Source organism: Dendrobates tinctorius, unplaced genomic scaffold, assembly GCF_039654945.1.
Source record: "Dendrobates tinctorius isolate UK_male_01 unplaced genomic scaffold, ASM3965494v1 ptg000051l, whole genome shotgun sequence".
In the NCBI taxonomy this organism is placed as follows: Eukaryota; Metazoa; Chordata; class Amphibia; order Anura; family Dendrobatidae; genus Dendrobates; species Dendrobates tinctorius.
This window is the reverse complement of record NW_027361719.1, coordinates 20,444-46,745: the sequence shown is the minus strand read 5'-3', so window position 1 is coordinate 46,745 and position 26,302 is coordinate 20,444. Positions and strand designations below refer to the sequence as shown.

The following is a 26,302-nucleotide window of genomic DNA, read 5'->3' as shown; positions in this document are numbered from 1 at the left end:
TCTTATTTTATAAGTTTTAAACCTAGCACTCAACTTTAGGATATTCAGAAGAATATTTATTGTAGTACATAAAAAACGTTTCGGACAAATTTTGACCTTCGGTTACGTACTGTACCAAATACGTGGTAATAGGTATTAAACGTATTGTGAAGATTCATGTGCTCTTAATTGGGGTGATCCGTCCCACTGCCTGTTGTAGTATGTTTATAGTATAGAGGCCAGTAGGTGAGGCAACATATGCATGTATGCTGTTTACTGGGGAGATCCGTCCCACTGCCTTGTGTCAGCCAGTAGATGGGGCAGAACGTGCCTCCAGACACAGTATCCACTGCACGTCCTGCCCCATCTACTGGCTGACACAAGGCAGTGGGACGGATCTCCCCAGTAAACAGCATACATGCATATGTTTCCTCACCTACTGGCCTCTATACTATAAACATACTACAACAGGCAGTGGGACGGATCACCCCATTTAAGAGCACATGAATCTTCACAATACGTTTAATACCTATTACCACGTATTTGGTACAGTACGTAACCGAAGGTCAAAATTTGTCCGAAACGTTTTTTACGTACTACAATAAATATTCTTCTGAATATCCTAAAGTTAAGTGCTAGGTTTATAACTTATAACTACTTGGTTTGGGAACCTAACCTTTAGCACCATTACTTAAGTTGTGCTCACAGTGTTTTTCCCTTCTACGTATTTTCTTATTTTGACTTCCATGTTATATATGCAAAGCAGCTGTATTTTTGCTGCAGCTTTTTAAAAATTGCAGTAAAGAAAACCGTAGTCTTGTGACAAAACCACCCCATATTTGGCACCCATAGGTTATGTGCACACAATGCCTTCTTCAACCTGTTATACTCTGTAACCGGCCTGATAAGGAGCAAAATAAATGTTAACAAGAATGAACATAATACACACTGCAGTGTAAAAATGAATGTACATACACTGAGTCTTTTGATCTTCTCTACTTTTCTAAAGATGTACCTGTTAAAAGTTGTGCCCTGCCATTATCCTGGTGGCTTTGAAGCCACTTTCTATTTTCTACTTAAAAGTAAAAAAAAAAAAAAAAATACCCGTGGAAAATTCGCTGCAAGAAAAAAATCGACCACAGACACTAGAACAATGCTTCAGGAAAAAAAATAGTATTTTTGAAGGTGATTCATTTTTCTGTGAGTGGCATGTCTAATGTAATATAATGAGTTTCACTTTAAAGGTTAATGATGTTGATAATCGCACAGTATTTATACTTCCGCTAATCTCCTGCCTTGTCACACGTCTTGGCGTGGACATAGGAATTTTTCCTTCCGCTCTACTTTCTTCCTTTTAAACATTATTTAAAGTGAGTGGGACACAGTGTAGGAGGATGGGTGATCATTACTTTGTAAAGCTGGGTGACCACCATTTTAGCAGCTCTCATGTGGGAAGCTTTCCGTGGCTGCTGATTGGCAAGTCTGCCCAGTTATGCCGCGGTACGTGAATGATATACCGCAAAGATTTGCCGCTCAGGACTCTATTGTATTGCTGTAAAGGCAACATTTAAATTCTGCCTTTCCCAATAAGAGAGAAAAACTTACAGAAGACCGATTTTTGTTTCTTGCTTGCTCTGTAATGTAGAAGTCTTTTTTTTGCACCTAGTTTTTGGGATTTCTCTTGCCTAGCTCTTGAGGTTGCCCTCAGTGACTTGTTCTCCTTCATGTTCCTTAACCTTGAGCATGGGCATTATTAATAAAATCCTCAGGATGTTTGTGACAAGAGTTGCACAAGCTGTTGTAGTATTTCATAATTTTGGATAAATATGAGTGCAAGATACTGGAGTTCTGCCAGCACCTGTGCGTAAAAACTAACCGTGGCGAACATGCGAAGTCTTGTTAGTCCTGTCATATCTCCAAAGGAACTATTAGGAAAAGGTATCCCAAAGGTAGCCTCCTTGTTGAATTGTCTTTACGGGATTACAGACGCCCAACTTCTGTCCTTTTATGTGGAAATGATCTGGTTTCCTAGTCATTTAATTCAAGGCGCACCTTAAACCCCCTCCACCCACAGTCTAAGCCCTTGAGATCCAACACCCATGACTTTTCTTCTAACAAATTAACATTTTGTCTTGAGTATGTTTAGACCAAGGAATGGGATAATGAGGAAATACTGTTCTCTGGCTTTTGGCTTCCGTTTTACTATAGCTTGTTCATAGCAAGTGTTGTTTCCTTTGCTGCCTTCGGTTGCGAGTCTGATTTGCCAATCTGGGCATCAAGGGTTGCTAACGGTAAGGATAGGCATTAGTTAACACACTGCACCGGTGCTCTTCTTCTTAACTCGATTGCTGTGTAAGATTCTGAGTATTATTGAATTTCTGCTTCTTTGGGCGCACAAAACAGGCAATATTAGTTTATTTGGTCCTATACATTTACTATAGTGGAAAATACAATATATGAATCCACAGTGGTGGAATCTGTAGCTGTCTATTCAGTGTGCCCTCCAGCTAACAGTAGCATGCATTGCACTGTGTTATCATGCTTTGCATTTCCTTTTTATTGCTGTAAATGGGTGTTTCATAGGACCAGTGAGCCATTCACTAAACCGTGAATGTGTCCTGAGCTCTGTAATTAGGATCCTTGCAATTCAAGACGATCATACACAATTCATACTCATGGATTGAGTTGTAAACTAAGGGGATTAATGTTGTTCATAGGATGTAACTTGTCAAGTGACCCTGCTCTGTAGTATTAATGATAAATGCCTAGAATTAAAATATTGCATTGAGAGGGCAGAAAAAGTACATCAAGCTAAAGACTAGCAGTTTATAGTGTAAACCACAGTACAAACCAAAGTTTATTCTCTGGTTACTGCAAATTGAAGCTTGCATTTCTGTGCAAAAGAGCTTTAGAACCTTTTATAGGGTTATTCCTAAAATCAAAATAAGGTCTTATGATAATGTACGGTACATAAATATTTACGGTATTTCTGCTAATATGACTCATTTTAAATATGCCCCATTTTGCATATATTCAACAAAGGATGCCCCTCTTATTTACTCTCCAGGTTGAAATTATTACCATCCTTCCGTAGTTCCAGTCCTCCTGGTTGATGATGCTCTGTGCAGCCTTTCTCAGTTTTCTGTGAGCATAACTCTTCTCTGCCTCCAGCACTGACATAAAGTGAATTTTCTACACGATTTTCTGCCATCTACATCAGTATAACTGTGTTCTTTTACATCAGCGTTAGCTTATTTCTAGCAGAACTCAACTTGGAGCTTATAATTACTTGTCAGTGCAGTCCTGAGCTGCGTTGTTTGTCTGCTGACAGATTACGGATGTGACACTGCAAATGCTGCTTTGTTGATGCATATGGTAGAAGATAATCTACTGCCATATGGATCAACAGAGACATTTGCAGATACACATCATTGATTTTTCTGCAGTAGACAATAAACACAGCTCAGCTCTTCACTTCTCTTCTGTTATTCTAGGCTTTGTCTGTTAATGGACACAGTGTGACTGTGCACCTACACATTGGAGTTATAGTAACAGTAATACTAGCCCATTGTTTCAGTGATGCTAGAAGACAGCTAAATATGTAAAACCACACAGACAGCTATACTGATGTAGATGGCAGAAGATAAAATCTGGCAGGCAGGGTACTGTACAGGAGCAAAGATTGCACAGAGGCATAATGTGAATTTCACGCTTGGATTAGCATGATGATAACTGAAAGATGTGGAGCTAGTTAGCCGAAAACATATTAATAATTCGAATTAAAAACCGACTCTAGGTAACAGCAGAAATGTGCTAAGTATCCCTTTAAAAAATGCTGTTTGGAATTGATTAACACGTTAAGTGGAAAGAAGCGTGTTGGCTAATATCAAACTAATATGCAAGATGTAGAAAAATGTGCTGTTAATTGTCCTAAGTAGATGATACACCCAATTCGCCACTGCTGGATTAATGTTCAAAACTCAGGGGTGTATGTATTAACAAAATCCAAAGCAATAAGTTGCTTCCAATCTGAAATTCTGTAGAAGGTGTGTACAAGCCACAGAGGTAAGCTCACCAGTGCCAGGGAGCCCCGGCCTGCGGCGTCCCTGGGTGCAAACGAGAACCACAAACAGCATGTGACCTCACACAGCCTTGCTAGTACTGGAGCCTGGCTGGTCCTTACGCATTTCGGTAATCACGCGTTTCGGTAATCACTTCATCTGTCTATTCCTTTCTCAGGTTGTGCTCTTACTTTCTTGACTTTTTTTCTACATGCTCTAGAGTAGTGGTTCCCAAACCCCAGTCCTCACGGACCCTGACAGGTCATGTTTTCAGGATTTCCTTAGTATTTCACAGGTGATGGAAGTATCATCAAGGCATCAGGAATTCTCTCACATGTGTAACACTATGGAAATCCTGAAAACATGACCTGCTGGGGTCCGCGAGGACTGGTGTTTCGGAACCACTTGCTCTAGAGTATAGAGTTAGACTAAAACAGATATGCCACGAATGGTGACAGTTCCACTTTAAGAAGATCCAGTAGTGTACAAATCTCCTTTATTTATAGACTGGTTGCCTGGTGTGAATGCTATCCTTGTAGTAAAATATTTATGCCACACCTGTATTCAGCTCTGTGTAGGAAAAACGATAATGGTTATCTTTTCTATGTTAGAGCTTACAATACTATTTAATCAACGTGCAAACTGAATAGACAGCACTATCAAGCAATGCCCAGGTTCTGCTACGCCTGAGATATCAGACGTTGACTACCAACCAAGGTAAATATCGGTCAAACCCATGTAATTCGCTCGGTCTCTGATCTGCCAGCCGTTCTTTAAACTGTTAATTGCTTTGGCTGGTGTTATTACCATTATACAAGGCTTCATAAAAGGCTATTCCCATTCTATACACTAAGAGTGCATTGCTGACCTTCACTATCCCCACCTATGGTCTGAGCCTTCTCAGCAGAGAGTGCATTCCTCCGTCCTCCTTTATTTTTACCTTGATATCTTTACACAATCAAGGTGCAGCCTCCAGTGAATCAGAGACCAAGGTGGGAGGAGATGAGAGCTCACCGACTCACCCTGCCTAGGAGTTCCCACGCGCTGCACAGAGACCTGGCACTTAACCTAGTATTTTTGGCAGGTGTCCCAAGCTGTTTGACATGTGCAGATGGGTTATATTTATACTGGGCCCTTTTAACGTGAAAATGATTAATGGTTTATTTTTATTTTTCTTGTTTAAGGAAAAATGGTGACAAAGCTATGGAGGCTTGCAAAGAAAAAATCAGATTAGTGTGAGCTAAATCAAGGCAGTGCTAGTCAATCCAATGGTCAGTGTAGCCATAGAGCGTTATTCATCTGCAGAACACCAATGTATGAAATCGTATCGAGGTTCCCCAATGATATGGAAAATAAATAACTTTTTTTTTTTCTGAAATAGTTAAAACATGAGCGCAGGTTCTATAATCATAGTTTTTTTTTTTTTTAGCTACATACTTTGGTAGAATGCCAAGATGAGTGCTATCAATGCGCTGTGAGCTGGAAAGCTAGTGAAGAGGGGAGTATGAGAGCGACCATTGCTGTCTGGAGGTAGATAGAGTTGTGTCTTGAGGCTGTTCTGGGGACTTAGGTGGTTTTACACACAAACATTTAGCCACAATCAGATAAAGGTTCAACGTTCAAAGAATACCTACAACATTTACGATCTATTAATATTCTGCTGCTTTTATAGGTACATATTCCGCATACACACAGAGATCCTAATCATGGTAACAATGTTCTGGATGCAACATTTGCTCTGGAAATAGAGGTTCATGCCTAAGGGAAGGCTTGGAATACAGTGCCTTGCGAACGTATTCACCCCCCCCCCGGAACTTTTCAACCTTTTCCCACGTATCATGCCTGGAAACATAAAGATACTAAATGTAATTTTTTTGGGTGAAGAATCAATAACAAGTGGAACACAGTTGTGTGAAGTTGAACAACATTTATTGGTTATTTTAAATTTTTGTGGAAATGCTAAAACTGAAAAGTGGGGCGTGCAATATTATTCAGCCCCTTTACTTTCAGTGCAGCAAATTCACTCCAGAAATTCTTTGTGGATCTCTGAATGATCCAATGTTGTCCTAAATGACTAATGATGATAAATTTAATCCACCTGTGTGTAGTCAAGTCTCCGTATAAAAGCACCTGCTCTGTGATAGTCTCAGGGTTCTGTTTGAAGCACAGAGAGCATCATGAAGACCAAGGAACACAACAGGCAGGTCCGTGATACTGTTGTGGAGAAGTTTAAAGCTGGATTTGGATACAAAATGATTTCCAAACTTTAAACATCCCAAGGAACACTGTGCAAGCAATCATATTGAAATGAAAGAAGTATCATACCACTGCAAATCTACCAAGACCCGTCCGTCCCTCGAAACTTTCATCTCAAACAAGGAGAAGACTGATCAGAGATGCAGCCAAGAGGCCCATGATCACTCTGGATGAACTGCAGAGATCTACAGCTGAGGTGGGACAGTCTGTCCATAGGACAGCAATCAGTTGTACACTGCACAAATCTGGCCTTTATGGAAGAGTGGCAAGAAGAAAGCCATTTCTCAAAGATTTCCATATAAAGTGTTGTTGAAAGTTTGCAACAAGCCACCTGGGAGACACACCAAACATGTGGAAGAAGGTGCTCTGGTCAGATGAAACCAAAATCGGACTTTTTGGCAACAATGCCAAACGATATGTTTGGCGTAAAGGCAACACCGCTCATCACCCTGAACACACCATCCCCACTGTCAAACATGGTGGTGGCAGCATCATGGTTTGGGCCTGCTTTTCTTCAGCAGGGACAGGGAAGATGGTTAAAATTGATGGGAAGATGGATGGAGCAAAATACAGGACCATTCTTGAAGACAACCTGTTGGAGTCTGCAAAAGACCTGAGACTGGGATGGAGATTTGTCTTCCAACAAGACAATGATCCCAAACATAAAGCAAAATCTACAATGGAATGCTTCACAAACGTATCCAGGTGTTAGAACGGCCAAGTCAAAGTCCAGACCTGAATCCAATCGAGAATCTGTGGAAAGAGCTGAAAACTGCTGTTCTCAAACCTCACTGAGCTCGAGCTGTTTGCCAAGGAAGCATGGGCAAGAATTTTAGTCTCTCGATGTACAAAACTGATAGAGACATACCCCAAGCGACTTGCAGCTGTAATCACAGCAAAAAGGTAGCGCAACAAAGTATTATGTTAAAGGGGCCAAATAATATTGCACGCCCCACTTTTCAGTTTTTGAATTTCCACAAAAATTTAAAATAACCCAAAAATTTCATTCAACTTCACAATTGTGTCCCACTTGTTATTCTTTACCCAAAATTTACATTTGGTATCTTTATGTTTGAAGCATGATATGTGGGAAAAGGTTGAAAAGTTCCAGGGGGCCGAATACTTTCGCAAGGCACTGTATATAATAGGGTGACAGTAATGGTCAGTATTAACCCATAGCAGGCTATAGAATATGTATCAGGAAGATATACAATAGCTATATAATATACCTGTGTCCATGAACCTTTGGAAACCTCTTTGGACTTTTGGCATGAGAATGACTAGCAGCTGAGAGGATTTTTTTGTTTGTGAAAAAATTTCCAATCTGATTTTCATTAATCAAATTTAATTGTTTTGCCTTTTGCGGTTTAACGAGCATTTTTATGCTGATTTGCAATATAAAACTAGAAGTAGATTTTTAAAAAAAAGGATTGAAAAGGATCCAATCCTGATCATGGCTTAAAAAAACACATAAAGTCAATTAAAATGGCACATGTGAAAGCACCCTCATAGTCACACTAATTGTTGTCCCCTTGTGCTGTATCAAACACATTGCTTGAATTGCCTTTGTGTCTGTGTTCACTTTAAAGGGAATCTGCCAGTAGGATCATCCCTCCTAAGCCATTATTATCTATGTGAGACATGTAGTGACTGACAAGTCTAATCTCCTGATCAACATGTCTCACACTGGTAAGGCCTTCTTTCATTTAAAATAAGCTCTGGAGGCAGATTCTTAGTGTAACACTATTGCCAGCGCCCCTGCATATTTCCCCTTCCCTCTCCATGCAGGGACACTGGCATACTCACTTCTCTGGCCCTGCAGTATGGTCCCCTTCTGCTGGCAGCACGACTAGTGTGCGCGTGTGCTTGCCTGTTCTTAAAGGGGTAGCGTGTTCATAGTAAAATACCTCCAGCTAATGGCTGGGAGATATTTAGCATCAGAGTACACCTGCAAGTCTGCTCCCAGCCAATAGCTGGGAGGCATCTTGTATATAAGACTCTCTCCCCCTTAGTGAGTTGCCGAAGCAACAATATTCATTATTGTGTAGTTTCTCCTATTAGTAGGTTGTGAGATCACCTGATCCTGGTGTAGCAAGTGTCTTGAACCCAAATTCCTGGTCCTGATGTCTCCAGCATCCTGAACCTTCGTCCCTGTGCGGACAGTACCTGAACCTGCTCTCTTGCTCCGTGTGCAGCTAGTGTCTAATCCTGCTCCCCTCGTCCGTGTTCGGATAGAGCCTGAACCTGCTGGTCCATGTGCGACCAGTGCCAGAACCTGGTCCCCTGGTCCGTATGTGGCCAGTACCATAAACCTTTTCCCCTGGTTCGTTTCTATCCAATCTGCTAAAGTCAGTCTCGGAATCGGCCCCGTCTGAATGTGGCCTGAATCCATGTCAGTAAACGTTCTGTAAGGGAGCCAGAACTTACTAGTCTGAATGGAGCTCTAGTCCTTAGTGTCAGAGAACCTGACCCCTGGGGTCTGCAGCTGCAGTACTGGTGCTAATGGTACCTGTCTCAACCATCAGGAGCTCCGTTGACCACCAGGTAGCCGCCTAGCTACGCCCATTCCTGGGCAGGTCCTGTGGCACAGTGGGTCCATGAACCACATGCCTCAACGTTGGGCGCAACACTTGGGGGATCTGTGTCCGGCCCATAAATCTTAACAGCTCATTTACATGTTAAAAAAAACGTGGCTTTCTCTGGAATAAGACATCAGATTTCCGCTAACAAGATATTATTTTATTTAGCTTTCTATAATCTGCATGCCTATATAGAAGAATTATAAGGGTTCATCCTACCGACAGATTCCCTTTAACTAACCTGGTTTTCTAGCTCTACGCCATCTATTTAGAGGCAGCAGTGTAGGGTGTTTCTGCCGTGTCCCATTCATTTCACTGGGCCATTGATGCAATGCTGTGCACCTCCACTACCATGTAGACATTGTACAGCAATGACACAGCAATGTGAACATTAAAAAAGATGCTGCACTTCCATTAGCACTGCATTTCATGCAAGCAACTGAGGTGGGGGGATGCTGAGAGCCGGACCCCCATCAATTTAATATTGATGTCCTTTTCCTAACTATAGACCATTGATATTCTGATCCTGGAAAATGACTTTAATAACTTCATTGTCAAAAGGACTTCAACTACCATATTAAAACAAAGTAAAAATATCTTCCAAAACAAGAAAACAAATCCTATTTTACTGGATATTTTCATTACTTACATAGATAGGGATTCCCTTGTATATACTTTCACCCAGTCATCTTTATGACTGCGCTGTGAGATGCTTCATGTTGGGTAATTTTCCGCTTTTTATGCCGTCATCCTTAGTTAAGAGCATTATCTTTCTTCCATTGTGCTGTTATACTCGGCTCTTGTATGGGTTGAGAACCTTCTCGACATGCATTCAATTCAGTCAAAAAAAGGACAAATTCTCATCCCTTTGTTATGGGTGAAGGTAAGCTTAGGTTACCATCTCTGCTTGCCAGCTAGACTTCAGATGTGGCTGTGCCGTGCCATATGCTAGCTTCAGATGAAAATTATGTTACCCATAACTGGGAGAACGCTGGTGTCTTGTTTCTGAAGGGTCCAGGTATTTGTTCGCAGTTTGAATAATCCTCTTTGTCCTGTGGGTTATCCCGTTACTTTCTGTTACCAAATTCCATTAAAAAAAAAAAGAATGTAAACAATGGGTAAATACAGATGATAGAGAATGAAATATGACTCACGATGAGGAGGTCCTTTGTGAGCCTTGTGAAGGATATGAAGAAGCTGCTGATTGAGTTTCAGTGGAAAACCCCATCTAACCGTAAAATGAACGCCGATTAGATTCGGCTTAGTCATTGTGAGATACACTGTTTACAAACATTGCGGCCATACAAGCATTCATTCTCCTTTATTAGCATATTCCCATCAGTGGCCTCCTTTCCCTGTGGAGGTTCATCAGTTGGTGGGATAAAGCTGGGTTTGTAATTGGCACATACAGACTACACAAGTCTACGAAGACTCTAAAAGAGTTGGCGTTGAAGAGAGAGGACGCAAAAGTTGAGTAGCAATAAGATTGATGGATGTTCGCAGGTGTGAGTTTGGCCATCTACCAGAGGTTTCTTACCCATCAGTTTGCCAGATATTGTGGTTAATAATAATCTTTTTATTTACTGTATATAGCGCCAACATATTCTGCAATGCTTTACAGTTTGCACACTTTATCATCACTGTCCCCAATGGGGCTCACAATCTAAATTCCCTATCTGTATGTTTTTGGAATGTGGAAGGAAACCGGAGAATCTGGGGGAAAACCACGCAAACACGGGACTAACATACAAATGCGGATGTTGTCCTTGGTGGGATTTAAACCCAGGACCCCAGCGCTGCAAGGCTGCAGTGCTATCCACTGAGCCACCGTGCTGCCTTGTATGATATTATTTGATATTATCCTAGGTGCATGCAGTTCCTAATGATGGATAGATGTATGTTACAGTAGTAATATTAATCCTTAATGATGTTGCAGATATAATGGCTGAGTGCACAGGTTGGCAAAGTCGTTTGTCGGGTACAGCCTAGTGTTGTAGTGAACTAGATATTTGATGTTGTAAAAATTCTTAGTTTAAAGGGGGGGTTAACACCTAATTGGCATATCTTTGTAACCGTGAGTCCCCAGCTCTGAAGATAAAAACATAAAACTGCTGAAAAGTTTCAGTCAAACTTCTGTGATTGCCCAGACAATGTATGATGACAGCCATACTTTGGTCCAGCTCTGCTCGGTTTCGTAGAAGGGGGTCCTGAGAGGGAGAGCCATCATTTTGGGCAGGACATGGGACAACCTCTTTGCAGCGGCCGTATGTATAAGTGCCCTATTTTGTGTGCGATAGTGTGCACATTATGTCGCCATGCAATAGACTACTTCTGCATGCTCACCTGACCTGTTTCAGGCCCCTCTCGAAAATGCAACAGAAAACACGAAAATCAGGATAAATAGTTTCCCCATAAACTTGTACAATGCAAATGGGAAAAACCCAGAAGCAGGAAACATTATATGTCATTTTATGTCTTTGTTGAAGGAGAAGAGGAGAATAGTATAGAACGGAGGCGGATCAGTGTGCTGTATGGATCTCTTCCAGATTGCAGCAAATATTCACACACCCATCCCATTACAGTAGTATCACTAAATATAGACAGAAGATTAATGCCATATGTTCAATCATCCTAAAATTCTCCTGTCACCCCTAACCCCTCCAGAGACGCGGTGCGCCCCAGCCGCGTAGAAAACAGGATATATGAAAACAGTTCACCTTGTTTTATTTTTAGCTTGTCATTTCCTCTTTAACGCACCAACTTTTCAGTTCTCACTGGAGCAACGAGAGCAGTTATTTGCTGACAATATGTAATTGCATAAACATGAACAGATGTATCTGTGACATCTACATACCTTCCTCCATGCAGAGGAATCATTAGAAATGAGGCACAATGTACCCCCCATCTATCAGAGTAACAGCGCTGAGAGGAGATGGAACCACAACTGGTTTTCATAGGACTAAAATAGATTGAGATCAGTTTGTTCAAAGTGCATTTGTGCAGGGCAGGAGCATCGATAGGGCTGTGGTTAGGCACTCGCTAGCAGGCCGCGCTCCCTGTCTCGTCTGTTGTTAATCTTCAGATACTCTGCACTCTCTGCAGATAATAGTGTTTATGATACCAGCTCTGTGTTTGGAAAGGCAGCCATAGACATTCGATTCTCCACGGGCACATGTGTAAGTATGGTAGAAATCAGGTTTCTTAAAGGGCAGCTGTTAGTAGGATCAACCCTCCAAAGCCATCTATAACGGCATGTAGGTCATAGGAAACTAAATAAAAGTCATACCTTATTATCTGAGATCCGATGTCTTATTCCAGAGAAATCCATGTTTTTCTTATATGTAAATGGGCTGTTCAGGACTATGGGATGGGACACTGATCTGTATGAGAATCTGCCTCCAGAGATTATTTTTAATAAAAGGGGGCGTTACCAGTGTGAGACATGTAACTAACACAAAACCGCAGAACTGAACTTTATCTCCTTACAAACACATTTGCTGCAGCTCTCACAGCTCTGCTGTATTGTAGCACTGACTGCCTGTGAGATGGCCACTGAAGCACTGAGAGATGCAAATGACACTGCAGATATGTCGGTTATCGCACAAAGTTCTGCAGATCAGTGTCCGGCCCATAGATCGTAACAGCTAATTTACATATAAGAAAAACAGATTTCTCTTGAATAAGAAATTGGATTACATATATCAAAGTATCATTTTAGTCAGCTTCTTATGACCTACATGCCTATATAGACGGCTTAAGGGCAGGGTCACACTGGTGAGTGTGATGCGAGAAACTCACGCGAGTCTCTCGCATCAATACCTGGCACTGCTGCCGGCACTCGGACCGGAGTGTGTGGCTGCATACAAATACATGCAGCTGAGCGCTTCGGTGTAAGTGCCGGTGGCAGTGCCGGGTATTGATGCAAGAGACTCGCGTGAGTTTCTCTCATCACACTCGCAAGTGTGATCCCGGCCTAAGAGGGTTAATCCTACAGACAGATTCCCTTCAAGGGGAGATGAAGAAATGTACTCTGGGGCTATGCATGGAGTTTGGCTGTGACACAAATCATGAAGTCAGAGATCATGAGTGAGTGTGGTCAGTCTCTGCAATGTAGGTGCACTATGCAGCAATGTAACAGCAACCTAGGGCAATATAGCATGGCCAAAGTTTTCATGTAGTCAGAGCCTACGGGCCCCCATACGTATTAGATTAATGTCAGTCGAACTCTTGATGTTGGCGCATTCTGCTGACATTAGTCTAATATGAATGAGGCTCCAACAGATGATTGTCGGTGGAGATTAAGATTTGGCATGCCCAATTTTGGATTGTCGATCCTTTAGTTCTCTAGAGATGTCGCCACCAAAGATGTCTGGCAGCAGCTGACTCAAAGAGATGTTAGCAGAGTAAGCGCTCTTGTGTATGGGAGAGGTGAGTGAGATGGCTACTGTCCGAACGATCAGCCAAACCATCGCTCAACCAACAGTCCTATAAAGTGTATGCAGGCTTAAGTGCTAGGAGAATTATTTTGTCCACAGCAAGCTCTCAGATGCAGTCTTATCACAGGAAACCTGTTGAAAAAGAGCTTTTCTGTTCTATAAGATTTTAACATATTCCTAGTTTTGCTTCTACCTGATGGGGAAAGAAGACTCAATTTTCTATCAGCTAAACACCCTGAACATCAGGTTCATACATTTAAGTGCTCTGATACATGGTAACACATTTTCAGGAGAGTTACTCTTCTGTTGATGTATTTAGCTCACTTAGGATTATCTTCAGTTTTGTTCTATGAGACATCAGGGACAAGGAAATGTTGAAAAATAAATTTTCGGTTTTTGTCTTAAAATAATATTTTTGCTTCCTCAATAGTTAAAGGAATTTTCTAGGAATTAAAATATTACTTCCTCTTACAAATTGCATCCAGTTGTCATCTGCTAAGCCCTGAAAGGTTTATGCTTCCCAATCTGAGGACAACATAAAGTAGGGACATAAACTCTGATTCCAGTGATGTATCTCTGGCTCTGTATCTTGTTGTGCTTTTGATAAAATCCTTGTTTCTTCTTTCATCTGCTGCAGCTCTGCTAGTCTTCTCAGTGATGAGCTCTGTCTAACTCCACCCATCAACAATGATGGACAGCTCTCTGCCTACACTATGTATAAGCAGAAAGCTGCCAACTAATTGTGGAGGGGCAGCATTTTCCAAGTTCATGAATATCGAGGACTACTTAAAAGGAGTTTTTCATTGAGAGGACTACCAGATCTGCAGCATATAATGCGGTGAGTTTATCAAAGTTACAGCAAGAAGCCCAGCAAGTGACACATCGCTGTGATCAGGGTCTTTGCCCCTACTTTATTGTGTTCTCAGATGGGGCAGCAAGACTCTGGAGACAGAGGTGGCTGCATGCAAACAATCTGCATTAGCTATAGGTGTAATATACTGTATCTGTTACATGCTGGATCCACTTGATGATGCACGCATATTACTGTGTTACATAACTGTGGCATGTATTGTAATTTAGGCTGGTTTCACACATCCAGATTTCACAGTTCATGTACAGATCACAATTTACAAACCAGCTATGGGTCTCCTGACCTAATCTCAACAGCCACATAGGTAGATCATAAGAGTTTGGGTCCCACCAGCCCAAACGTAGCTGTCCATACACAGCCTGTGAAACTCAGATGGGCACATTTTTTTTTTTTTTTTAAATGTGCCCACATGTGGATATTACTACGGAATGTTATAAAACTTTTAATTAAAAGATATTTGTAAGTGGATAGATTAAATGAAAGCAAAACCCACAGGGTGAGACACCCACCAAAGGGAAAAGAAAAAGGATGAGTTGGGCACAGACTCTGATACAATACTGATTTCCCCATTTGCAGCACAATGGAACCATGTTTGAAGCTAATTTTGGAGTCAATGGGACAAATACATCTTAAAAGAGTTCTGTCCTGTCTTACATAATGGAGGAAAAAAATGGAATTCCAAATGTTCGTGATAAATCCTGTGTGTTCACTGATACAATCCAAATAAATGTAGACATTCATGTTTTGTATGGATGAAGGGTTGGCCCTTAGAGCATTTTTCCTCCAGTGTCTCAAGGAACCTCTGCATGACTCTGAAATCCCTTTTAATGCAATGCTAGGAGTTGTAGAATTCGATGATCCACAATGGCCTCTAAGGCCACTGTGCTTTGTCTTGGTTGGGGCAACTTTTCAACTTTGTTTCTGCATAACTATATTGAGACTTCAGTCGTTGATGTCTACATGTACCGTATAGGTCTCTTATCATATCTCCAGGTCATGGCCTAGGTCTGTTCATTTATAATTATATTTAAAGCGGTCAGATGCATCTCAGTGTAGCTTTTTACAGTCTTTTTTAGTAGAATTTTGGTAGAATGTTTCATAATGCTGCTTGGCTTGAATATTTGGACTTTCAAGAAATGGGGGTAATAAAGCTTGAGACCGTCTTGTACAGTGGAATAACGTGTTTCTGATAATCTCCTTGGTGGTAAGGATTAGACTGCTACCTACTTTATCATTTCTTACATACTAATCTTTAGGTTCTTTTTTTTTTTTACTATATACAAGCTTTTTTGGCTTCATCTATTAAGGTGTGACCCTTTTACCAGAAATTCATATATTACTGCTAAAGTTACAAGTACACTATGAATAATGGTAAACCAGAGTCTGGGTGGGTTATGTGCAGGTTTTCTGTACGGTTGGTTGTCTTTTTAGGTACCATTGAGAGGTATTCGTCAGACTCGATGACAGGAAAGTCCCTTAAATCTCCGCTAGAACATGTAGTAGTATGCCAAGTCCTTTGTCAGTAGCTACAATACTTTTCTAACTTTCCTCTTCTTTCACTAGAAAATAATATCACATAACTGAACTGGAGACAACCCTAGTTTAATTTTTATACCCCCCACCTTCCCCTCACGCAATGCAAAGCCGGAAAATGTGCAGCTAGTTCAGGTTGTAGCCGGAATGGTGACACGCCAAAGAAAATACATCCTTGAATAGAACATGAAATCATTCACAAATGTCAATGTTGTCGAAGTTGAAATACCAGTCTTTACCAATATGGGATTAAGCTAAAAAATGATATGCATAATTGCATATTCATTTTACATAGTGTCCCATCACTTTTAGGCTATGTTCACACGCACTGCTTTTTTTTTTTTTTTTTTTTCTGCAGCCCAAATTTGCCCTCTTAGCCTTAAACCAATAGTTTTTTTTTCTGCAGATTTTGCAGTGTTTGGATGCGGATTACATGTGTGATTCTACAGTACATGTTCAATAAAGTTAGTTTTGCTCTCCGAAAATGCTGCAAAAATACTGAAAGAACTGAAATGCTGCAGATTCCAACAATGCTGCAGTTCTCAAATTTAGTAAAAAAAAAATAACAATCGTGTGGATAAGATTTCTGAACTCGCATAGCTTTTACTGGTAATGTAAAAAGAAGCTTTAAATGTGCATAACGAAGCCTGCATAAAATGCTGCATGTGAACATAGCCTATAACTATAGTATAAAGGGAAGTGGTTCAGTTGGTTTTCATTGGAAACCATCAATAAATTTGTTGGTAAACCCGCCTCTTGTAGTTGGAGATATGCCAATATTATACTCCTTCCCAAATTCCTGCCGATTGCACACTCGCAGGCACGTGGGGATGCAATGTCTTGTGGAAATCAGCAGCATCGAAGAACCTTATAATACAATAGCAATTTTTTGTTTCTCCATATTTGTGAGAACATTCCCATAGTAAACTTTGTATAGCCTCTGAACAAGCAGGGAATGCTTGGAGATTGGAACTTAATATTTGATTATTGATGATTTGTTTTGCAGTGGATTTGACTGTTCCCTCAAGCACAGTCGTGACACAACCTACCCCTATGGAGTTTCACGTCATCCATCACATTAACTCGCGGCCTGACGTTGCTCTCCTCAACATGAAACCCTCTCAGCAAGCCCTCTTCTCTACCATCACCTCACCGCAGCACATGGACCACAAGATTAGGGTAAGTGTCTGTCTGTGCATACAGCGTTTATGCCTTCAGTCGTACGGCTACACTCCTGACGTACAGTATACCTCCGAAGGTCAGCGCTGTCAGTCTGCATTCAGTGCAGTCCGCTGCTTCTTCCTACAGAGGAGAAAAAAGTATACCACATAGAAGAAGGCCAAAAGGACACCTTTTTGGCTTTCATCAAGTGGATGAGGCACTATGTATGCATCTTTTAAGCCAGGAGTTTTTCTTGGCGTGTATGTTTAAACATACTGTTCAGACTCAGTGTACACTTATGGTAAAGCTGATGGCTGTAATGCCGGCACATTTTTAGCTTCCATGCAAGTGTCGGAAGTCTTGGTCTAAGGGCTCACACTCATCTGTGTAAATATAATCGGTCCAATGTTCTTCCTGAAAAGAAGTAAAAATGCCATGTGAGTACAGTGCAATTTTTCTCACCTGACATCCATATGGATTCTGTATGCAATTCGTATGCAATGTGTTTTTAACATCAGCTTTTACATAAAGTAATTTTCTGTCATCGCAAGCTAGTTTTCTAACTAATAAAACAATCTTACATATAGATAGTTACTTGAAATACAGTGGGGTCGGAAAGTATTCAGACCCCTTTAAATTTTTCACTCTGTTTCTTTGCAGCCGTTTGGTAAATGCAAAAAAGTTTATTTTTTTTTTTCTTATTGTACACTCTGCATCCCAACTTGACTGATGATAACCAAAAATTTAGAATTTTTTGTAAATGTTAATAAAAATGAAAAACTGAAATATCACATGGTCATACAGTTGTGGCCAAAAGTATTGACACCCCTGCAATTCTGTCAGATAATACCCAGTTTCTTCCTGAAAATGATTGCAAACACAAATTCTTTGGTATTATCTTCATTTAATTTGTCTTAAATGAAAAAAACACAAAAACAATTGTCCTAAAGCCAAATTGGATATAATTCCACACCAAACATAAAAAAGAGGGTGGACAAAAGTATTGGCACTGTTCGAAAAATCATGTGATGCTTCTCTAATTTGTGTAATTAACAGCACCTGTAACTTACCTGTGGCACCTAACAGGTGTTGGCAATAACTAAATCACACTTGCAGCCAGTTGACATGGATTAAAGTTGACTCAACCTCTGTCCTGTGTCCTTGTGTGTACCACATTGAGCATGGAGAAAAGAAAGAAGACCAAAGAACTGTCTGAGGACTTGAGAAACCAAATTGTGAGGAAGCATGAGCAATCTCAAGGCTACAAGTCCATCTCCAAAGACCTGAATGTTCCTGTGTCTACCGTGCGCAGAGTCATCAAAAAGTTTAAATCCCATGGCACTGTGGCTAACCTCCCTAGATTTGGACGGAAAAGAAAAATTGACAAGAGATTTCAACGCAAGATTGTGCGGATGTTGGATAAAGAACCTCGACTAACATTCAAACAAGTTCAAGCTGCCCTGCAGTCCGAGGGTACCACAGTGTCAACCTGTACTATCCGTCGGTGTCTGAATGAAAAGGGACTGTATGGTAGGAGACCCAGGAAGACCCCACTTCTTACCCCGAGACATAAAAAAGCCAGGCTGGAGTTTGTCAAAACTTACCTGAAAAAGCCTAAAACGTTTTGGAAGAATGTTCTCTGGTCAGATGAGACAAAAGTAGAGCTTTTTGGGCAAAGGCATCAACATAGAGTTTGCAGGAGAGAAAAAGAGGCATTCAAAGAAAAGAACACGGTCCCTACAGTCAAACATGGCAGAGGTTCCCTGATGTTTTGGGGTTGCTTTGCTGCCTCTGGCACTGGACTGCTTGACCGTGTGCATGGCATTATGAAGTCAGAAGACTACCAACAAATTTTGCAGCATAATGTAGGGCCCAGTGTGAGAAAGCTGGGTCTCCCTCTGTGGTCATGGGTCTTCCAGCTGGACAGTGACCCAAAACACACTTCAAAAAGCACTAGAAAATGGTTTGAGAGAAAGCACTGGAGACTTCTAAGGTGGCCAGCAATGAGTCCAGACCTGAATCCCATAGAACACCTGTGGAGAGATCTAAAAATGGCAGTTTGGAGAAGGCACCCTTCAAATATCAGGGACCTGGAGCAGTTTGCCAAAGAAGAATGGTCTAAAATTCCAGCAGAGCATTGTAAGAAACTCATTGATGGTTACCGGAAGCGGTTGGTCGCAGTTATTTTGGCTTAAGGTTGTGCAAACAAGTATTAGGCTGAGGGTGCCAATACATTTGTCTGGCCCATTTTTGGAGTTTTGTGTGAAATGATCAATGTTTTGCTTTTTGCTTCATTCTCTTTTGTGTTTTTTCATTTAAGACAAATTAAATGAAGAAAATAATACCAAAGAATTTGTTTGCAATCATTTTCAGGAAGAAACTGAGTATTATCTGACAGAATTGCAGGGGTGTCAATACTTTTGGCCACAACTGTCAGTATTCAGACCCTTTCATCAGACACTCGTATTTAAAGGCCCCGTTACACAAGTCAATGTCCCAGCGACCCCACCAACGATCCGACGTGGATGGGATCGCTGGGACATAGTTAGCTGATCGCTGGTGAGCTGTCACATAGACAGACCCACCAGCGAGCAAGCTGGTATCCAATGTAAACAGCGGGGGGATCTAAGAGCCGCGCGGCTCTTAGATACCCGCTGTCTACGTTGGATAACAGCTAACACACGCAGCGATGCGCGCTAGCCAGCGGGAGACCAACGATCAAAAAGCGGCCCAGGACGATCCTGCATGATCAGCGATACCCAGCAGGGGGGCCGGTCGCTGATGCGTGCCACACACAGCGAGATCGCTAGCGAGATCGTTGTGGCGTCACAAAATCCGTGATCTCGCTAGCGATCTCGCTGTGTGTGATGGGGCCTTTAGTCACATACTGTCCATTTCCTTGTGATCCTCCTTGAGATGGTTCTACTTCTTCACTGGAGTTCAGCTGTGTTTAATTAAACTGATAGAACTTGCATAGTAAGTATATGTACTTACCAGTTGGCCAAGTCTGAGGTCCAGAGCACTCTGGAAGAGGTTTTCACCAAGATATCTCTGTACTTGGCCACATTCATGTTTCCTTCAATGGCAACCAGTCGTCCTGTCCCTGCAGCTGAAAACACCCTCATATCATGATGCTGCTGCCACCATGTTTCACTGTTGGGATTGTATTGGGCAGGTGATGAGCAGTGCCTGGTTTTCTCCACACATACTGCTTAGAATTATCACCAAAAAGTTCTATCTTCGTCTCATCAGACCAGAGAATCTTATTTCTCATAGTCTGGGAGTTCTTCATGTAGTATTTTTTTCTAGCAAACTCTATGTGGGCTTTCATGTGTCTGACACTGAGGAGAGGCTTCCATTGAGCCACTCTGCCATAAAGGCCCGACTGGTGGAGGGCTGTAGTGATAGTTGACTTTGTGGAACTTTCTCTCATCTCCCTGCTGCATCTCTGGAGCTCAGCTACCGTGATCCAAATAAAAATTAAAAAAGCAAAGATATCCTCACCTGTCCGCCAGTAATCCATTTGTCTGCGATGAGCTCAAACTCCGCTACATCTGGATGTTTGCTGAGCAGTCACATAAAATGCAACCGCTCAGCCTGTCATCCAGGAGCCACTGAGCGGCACATGCGATTACCGCTTCAGTGTCGAGTGATGACGTCAGTAAGGTGACTGGAGTTCATAGATGAACTCAGGTCACCTCAGTGACGTTGATGCGCACTGCCTGAGAATATCAATGTCCTCTTTCTAGGCTATTAATATTAACCCTAGCTGTCTGTCTAGCTTTTGTTGTTTTTTAGTTATAGGAGGCGTCATATCATTTTTTTTTTTTTTTGGGGGGGGGGGGGGGGGTCACCCCTTTTTAATAACCATTAAAGGCTAAGTAGACATCTGTGAGCTATTAATAGCCTGGGAAGCGCTATGTTTATTACCTCCTTCCCAAACTATAAACGTCAGCCCCCAGTTGTTGGTTTTCCCTTAGTTGGTTAAGGATAGTATGGTGGACCCCACGCCACTTTCTTTTTTATTCTATATATATGTCTCTTGTATTGTATTATGATAGTTCACACTGTGAATTTACTGTTCTCAACTGATGAAATGTCGGGTTTTCTATCGCATGGTCTCTTACCCATTGACTTGCATTGGCGAGTCTCGTCTGAAATACGCAGCCAATTGCAGCATGCTGCAATTTTTTTCTCTCAGTTCGATCTGAGCTGAGAAAAAAATCACAGATGAGCACATAATCATTGATTTAATATTAGTCAGAGTGCAATCCTATATATATATATATATATATATATATATATATATATATATATATATATATATATATATATATATATATATATATATATATATATATATATTATATATTTTTTTTTTTTTTTTAATCGGATTGTACGCGTCTATTTTAAAAGAAGATGAGTGTGAGCCTACCACCCTGAACTCATACCAACCTGATTTTATAAAGTCAATCTTTTTATTAAAAAAGTGAGGACTCACAGAAAATACTTGAAAAGAGGGTGGGGAGTGACAGACACATGGAAAAATACTCAAACATATCAAATATAATCACAGCATACCCAGAAAACATGCCAAATAAGTAAGTAGACGTTAGGCAGTGGGATTGATTTTTATTAAATGCAGCAGTCAATGTGCTAAGATGTTTGCTAACATTTTGTTACGTGAAATTTAATCTGAATTATAGAATATACCTATAAAATGAAGGTAATTAGTGCACAAATTGGCCAATTCTTGAAAGTCCGCAGCCACGACAAGTCAACCATTCTCTGATGGGACACTATCAAACATGCCTCTTTCCAGGCTAAAAGTCTACAAATATGAAGGGCAGGTAGTATCCAGCGCTAACTGCAAACAGCCTTAGGCCGGGGTCACACTTGCGAGAGACTCGCACGAGTCTCGCGTCTCAATACCCGGCACTGCCACCGGCACTCGGGACCGGAGTGTGCGGCTGCATGTATTTCTATGCAGCTGAGGGCTCCGGTCCGAATGCCGGCGGCAGTGCCGGGTATTGAGACGCGAGACTCGTGCGAGTCTCTCGCAAGTGTGACCCCAGCCTAAGGCTGACTGAAGGAGTTCTCTGCCAAATATGGAGGCAGATACCACCTCTAATAGCTTACTATTAAAAAACTGACCTGCACCCCCTTAAAGAATAAAGCAAGTGTCAACAGATGCCTGCTGCCATGACTGCACAATATATATACTAAAGAATGTAGCAGCGCTCTGTGCGTGAAGATTTATGCAAACACTGAATATATGACATTAGGACAGCATTGTTGCTTGATTATACTTATAAAATGAAGGTACTTGGCTTACAGATTAGCCAATTTATGAGAGCCCACCAGTCATGACAAGGTGTATATCTAGAAATCATGGTATAGATATATATAGCTCAGATATGAGTAATGATAGGCAACAAGTAAAATCGATCACAAATAAGGAAGTAGAAATAAGGTGGTGGGATTGACTTTTGCTTTTTCTATATTATCCTTTGTGGATTGTTTTTAATATATACACATTCTCCACAAGTCCAGTCTGAGTGGAAACAATCGCACCATGCACTATTCTGGTCTGTGTGTTACGGAGCTGAATGGTGCATGCTTCTGAATGCGTCCACAATTTGCTTATGTGACCAGTTTTTCACACGGTCATCTGAAGCCGTCCTGCAGAGATTGCCGATTGTGACTATATCGTGGCTTGTCCTGATGAAGACGTTACAAAAACTTTGAAACGCGTTGAGGAATGAGCCGCTTACAGATTAACCCATTTGTTTCCAGTTTTTATCTTCTGGATCGATCATATGGAAAATACTTACGTGCTGGGACTTAACCTATTCATGCCTATACAGTTAGAATTATTGTATCCCATTCATGCAGGGTTGCCAACCTGACATTTCATTATTTTCTGGACATCTTATCAAAAAATCACGGACAGGCAATATTTTTACAGACACGTTGGAAAACCATAATAAACCGTTATCATTATAAGTGATCCATGTCTCCATCCCATAAGTCGGGTTTTTTATGGACAGGGCAAAAAAGAGCCCTATTTGTACGGTTTGTCCTGGAATTTCTGGAAGGCTGACAATCGTCAGACAACTGTCTGTCACGGTGCCGATCCTATCTGCAAGAATGCCGCAGCATTGAGTATATGCTTTGTCACAAAAAACGATAGACACCACAATGTAACTGCAGCACAACAGGTCCAGCACTTTGTCGCGGCGCTTGTCTTACGTGAATATTGCCATACTGTCTTTGTATGTTGTGTTGGTTTTAGCTTTGCTGAGATTAAAAAAAAAAGTTTAGATTCCTATGGGGATGAGCTGCAATACCAGACACACCCTAAGGTCAGGGGTGGCGCTGTTTCTGATGAAGAAGCATACACTCCATTTACATTTACCCCATTTGCTGTGGCCGTCTTCTCACATATGAAGTGCTGATATTCTGCCTCCTACACCCATGGTCTGAGCTTTCGTTCTCGTCTTACAGCTGAACGTGGATTGTCGCAATGCCGATCATGGACGACAGGACCAAAGTCTCAGGCAGCTGGTCAACAAGGACAAAAGCAAATGCAGTAAGAGAATTCTTGTTATGTTATCGCATGTAATACACATATGTAAATGATAGACTGGAAAGGGAATAACTGCAGAGTTTACAGTAATAGCACGCTGTAAACCTGTGATAAAATCCGACATTCCCATAATTGCTAGGCAGATAATTCCGCATATCTTATGGCAGCTTGTGTTGTGGACAGGTTGCCTGGGCAATCACGGGGAATTTTTCATTTTCAGCAGTACCTGTTGTTTAACACCTACATCACAAATGAGTAATTCACCTTTAGTAAGTAACTAATAGAAGTATCTATGATAAAAAAAGAGTCGTGGATCCCTTATGATGGCTCTTTGGCCTGATCGGCACATCACTAGTAAGTGTGTGGCTGACCATAGTACAAGATCGCCCTCTACAGGGGAAATGCAGAACAACTGAGATAGCTGTGTGTCGGCAAATATTTTACATTTTCATAAAAAAAACAAAAACGTGTTCCTGTATACAGTGATTTCAGCCATAGTAAATAAAAAAAAAAAAAAATCATAAACATAATTCATCCAAGACCACTATGTTGCTGGCGTGTCAATTATTCTGGACTATTGAATGGACAGATTTGTTTGCCAAAGGGACAGGGGCTGTTTGGACCGGTGGGGGCATATTTACTGGAAAAGGCCCTTATAGGATTATAGGGTCTGCTTCATTTGGACTTTTCCATATCTTGGGAGAAATCAATACATTTATATTTTGGATTTCACCACTTGTTTAATGGTTGGATAGACCTTTATGTTAGCTGCCATCAAGCCTATTTCCATACATGCTCAGCCTTTGCCTCATTTACCAGTGGTTGTAGTTGTCTATAATCTGCTATATTTGTTCTACTATTAGTTTTGCTTCCTTCATGGTCCTAGGTGCCAATGCCAGCCCAGCGGTGAAGCAGAAACTGCTACAGATGATCCGAAACAAGCAGCAGGTAGACCGTTATAACCCCACGAATCACATCAGCCCCGTCATTTCTAACAGGTACATGTATATTTTGGTGTATGGCATTAGCTACTAGTGATGAAGAATGGATAGGATTCATTAAATGTAGAGAATAAATTGCTGTTAGAGTCTTGCATCATTTCAGTTCATTTGGGGAGTCCCTTAGAGGTGGCCACATTGGGGGAAGGAGAGGGTTGGTTTTCTCTGTTGCTTTGGCCCCTCACTATCGAGGAGGATGCCTCTTAAACAGAATGCCTCCCAGCTATTGGCTCGGAGCCATATAGCAGCGCGCACGCTGGCCGGTTAAGAACAGGGCAGCACGCACATAAGGTGCCCGCCGGGACTGAGCCAGGAAGGAAGCAGGGAGCACCGTGCGCATCCGGACTGGTGAGTATGCCAGTGTCCCTGCATAGAAAGGGAAGGGGGAGCGTCGGCAATAGCTTTACACCTTCCTTATCATCCTCCATTCCTGTCTGTCCTCAGAATGAGCTTCAGTTATGGATATAATTTCTGCACCCAAAAAAAAGTTAGCTTTGAAGTCCTGGCAATCTGTAATCATTACATATAATTACTGATCTTTTCATAATGATATATATATATATTTTTTTTTTTTTTAGATCATCTGAAACGACGGAAAAAAATAACCATCTTTCAAGCATCCCCAATAATTTCATTCCTCAGGCTGCACCCAGCACCTGTAACACTTCTGAACATGGCCTTCCTCTCCGGAGAACAGGTATTTTCTTAATAAAAAAAATAAAGTGACATGATTTTTGGATATTTTGCCCAAATTATTATGCTATATTCTTGTGCCACTTATAACATGCCTTATTCTACCAAAAAGTGATAGGAAAGGAACAAGTAACACCTACAAAACACAGCATCCCAAAAAATTGTGAACATTCACCAAATCTATATGAAACACAAACTACAATCTTACACATACATTACTGTAGATAGATTTTTTTTTTTTTTTTTTTTTTTTTCATATCTATTGCATATCATACAAAGTTGTCTCCCCCAGCCATCAGTTGACCTGCTTTCAGAGGCTCCATGCACGATAGATAGCTGTCAGATGAATGATGTTTCACAAGATCTTTCGGCCTGCCTGTTTCTCCTCCGTCTTCCCCATACCCAGGAGCACTCAACCAGCCGAGTGCTCATGTTTCTTCCATGAGTGAGCTGCTGCCAAATCCCTCTGGCAAATGCTTATCTCACAGAGAACAGGAATATCACCAGTGCATAATCAGAAATGCCAGATTTTTCTGAATGCAATCCGTCTGAAGGTGGTCTTGTTGACCGAAACATCACTCTCTTCGTTTTTGGATTGCGATTCTCATTAAAACTTAAAATATTCTTTCATCTTCAATAGTGCCGAATTCTGTTTCTTATCCTGATTCATGGAGTGGTATCCTATCAAGGTATATTCCAGCTGTATACCTGTCTAATATATTATCAGTTTTTATAGAACTGGACAACCCCTTTAAGATAGCCATGTATATGCTGAAAACCTTGGCGGGCTTATACCTGACGTGTAACAATTAATAAAAGTTGCTAATTTCTCTGCCTTTTGTACCATTTGCATTTTCAAGTGTACATTTCCAGATAAGAAACCAAGTCATGGGAGCATAATGTGAATCATATGACCATGTAGTGTCAGGAGAGAAATAGTGAACGCCACAAAATAGAAGAATCACAATGTAGGATTTCACTACTACAGCCCTAGTATAAGACTGCTGCTGTATCTTACATAGTAGATGGGTCGGTAGCCATGAGTCGGTTACCATCACCCATGTTACCCCACATATGCCAGCTATATTTACTGCTCATTTGTGCTCACGTGTTCGGTGCTGGTGTGGAATCCAGAACTTGGTGAGG

General features: G+C 41.3%; 1 protein-coding gene across 7 annotated transcripts in view; it reads left to right on the top strand.

The window, feature by feature from the left end:
* Positions 1-26,302, top strand: part of LOC141091243 (histone deacetylase 7-like) — a 247,764-nt gene that overhangs the window by 205,556 nt on the left and 15,906 nt on the right. For all 7 annotated transcript variants that reach the window (XM_073576669.1, XM_073576671.1, XM_073576670.1 and 4 more), the window contains 4 exons: positions 16,722-16,894; positions 23,384-23,468; positions 24,352-24,463; positions 25,042-25,160. In XM_073576669.1, coding sequence (XP_073432770.1) covers positions 16,769-16,894; positions 23,384-23,468; positions 24,352-24,463; positions 25,042-25,160 — 442 coding nt within the window. In that variant the 5' untranslated portion in view covers positions 16,722-16,768. The remainder of the gene's footprint in view (positions 1-16,721; positions 16,895-23,383; positions 23,469-24,351; positions 24,464-25,041; positions 25,161-26,302) is intronic.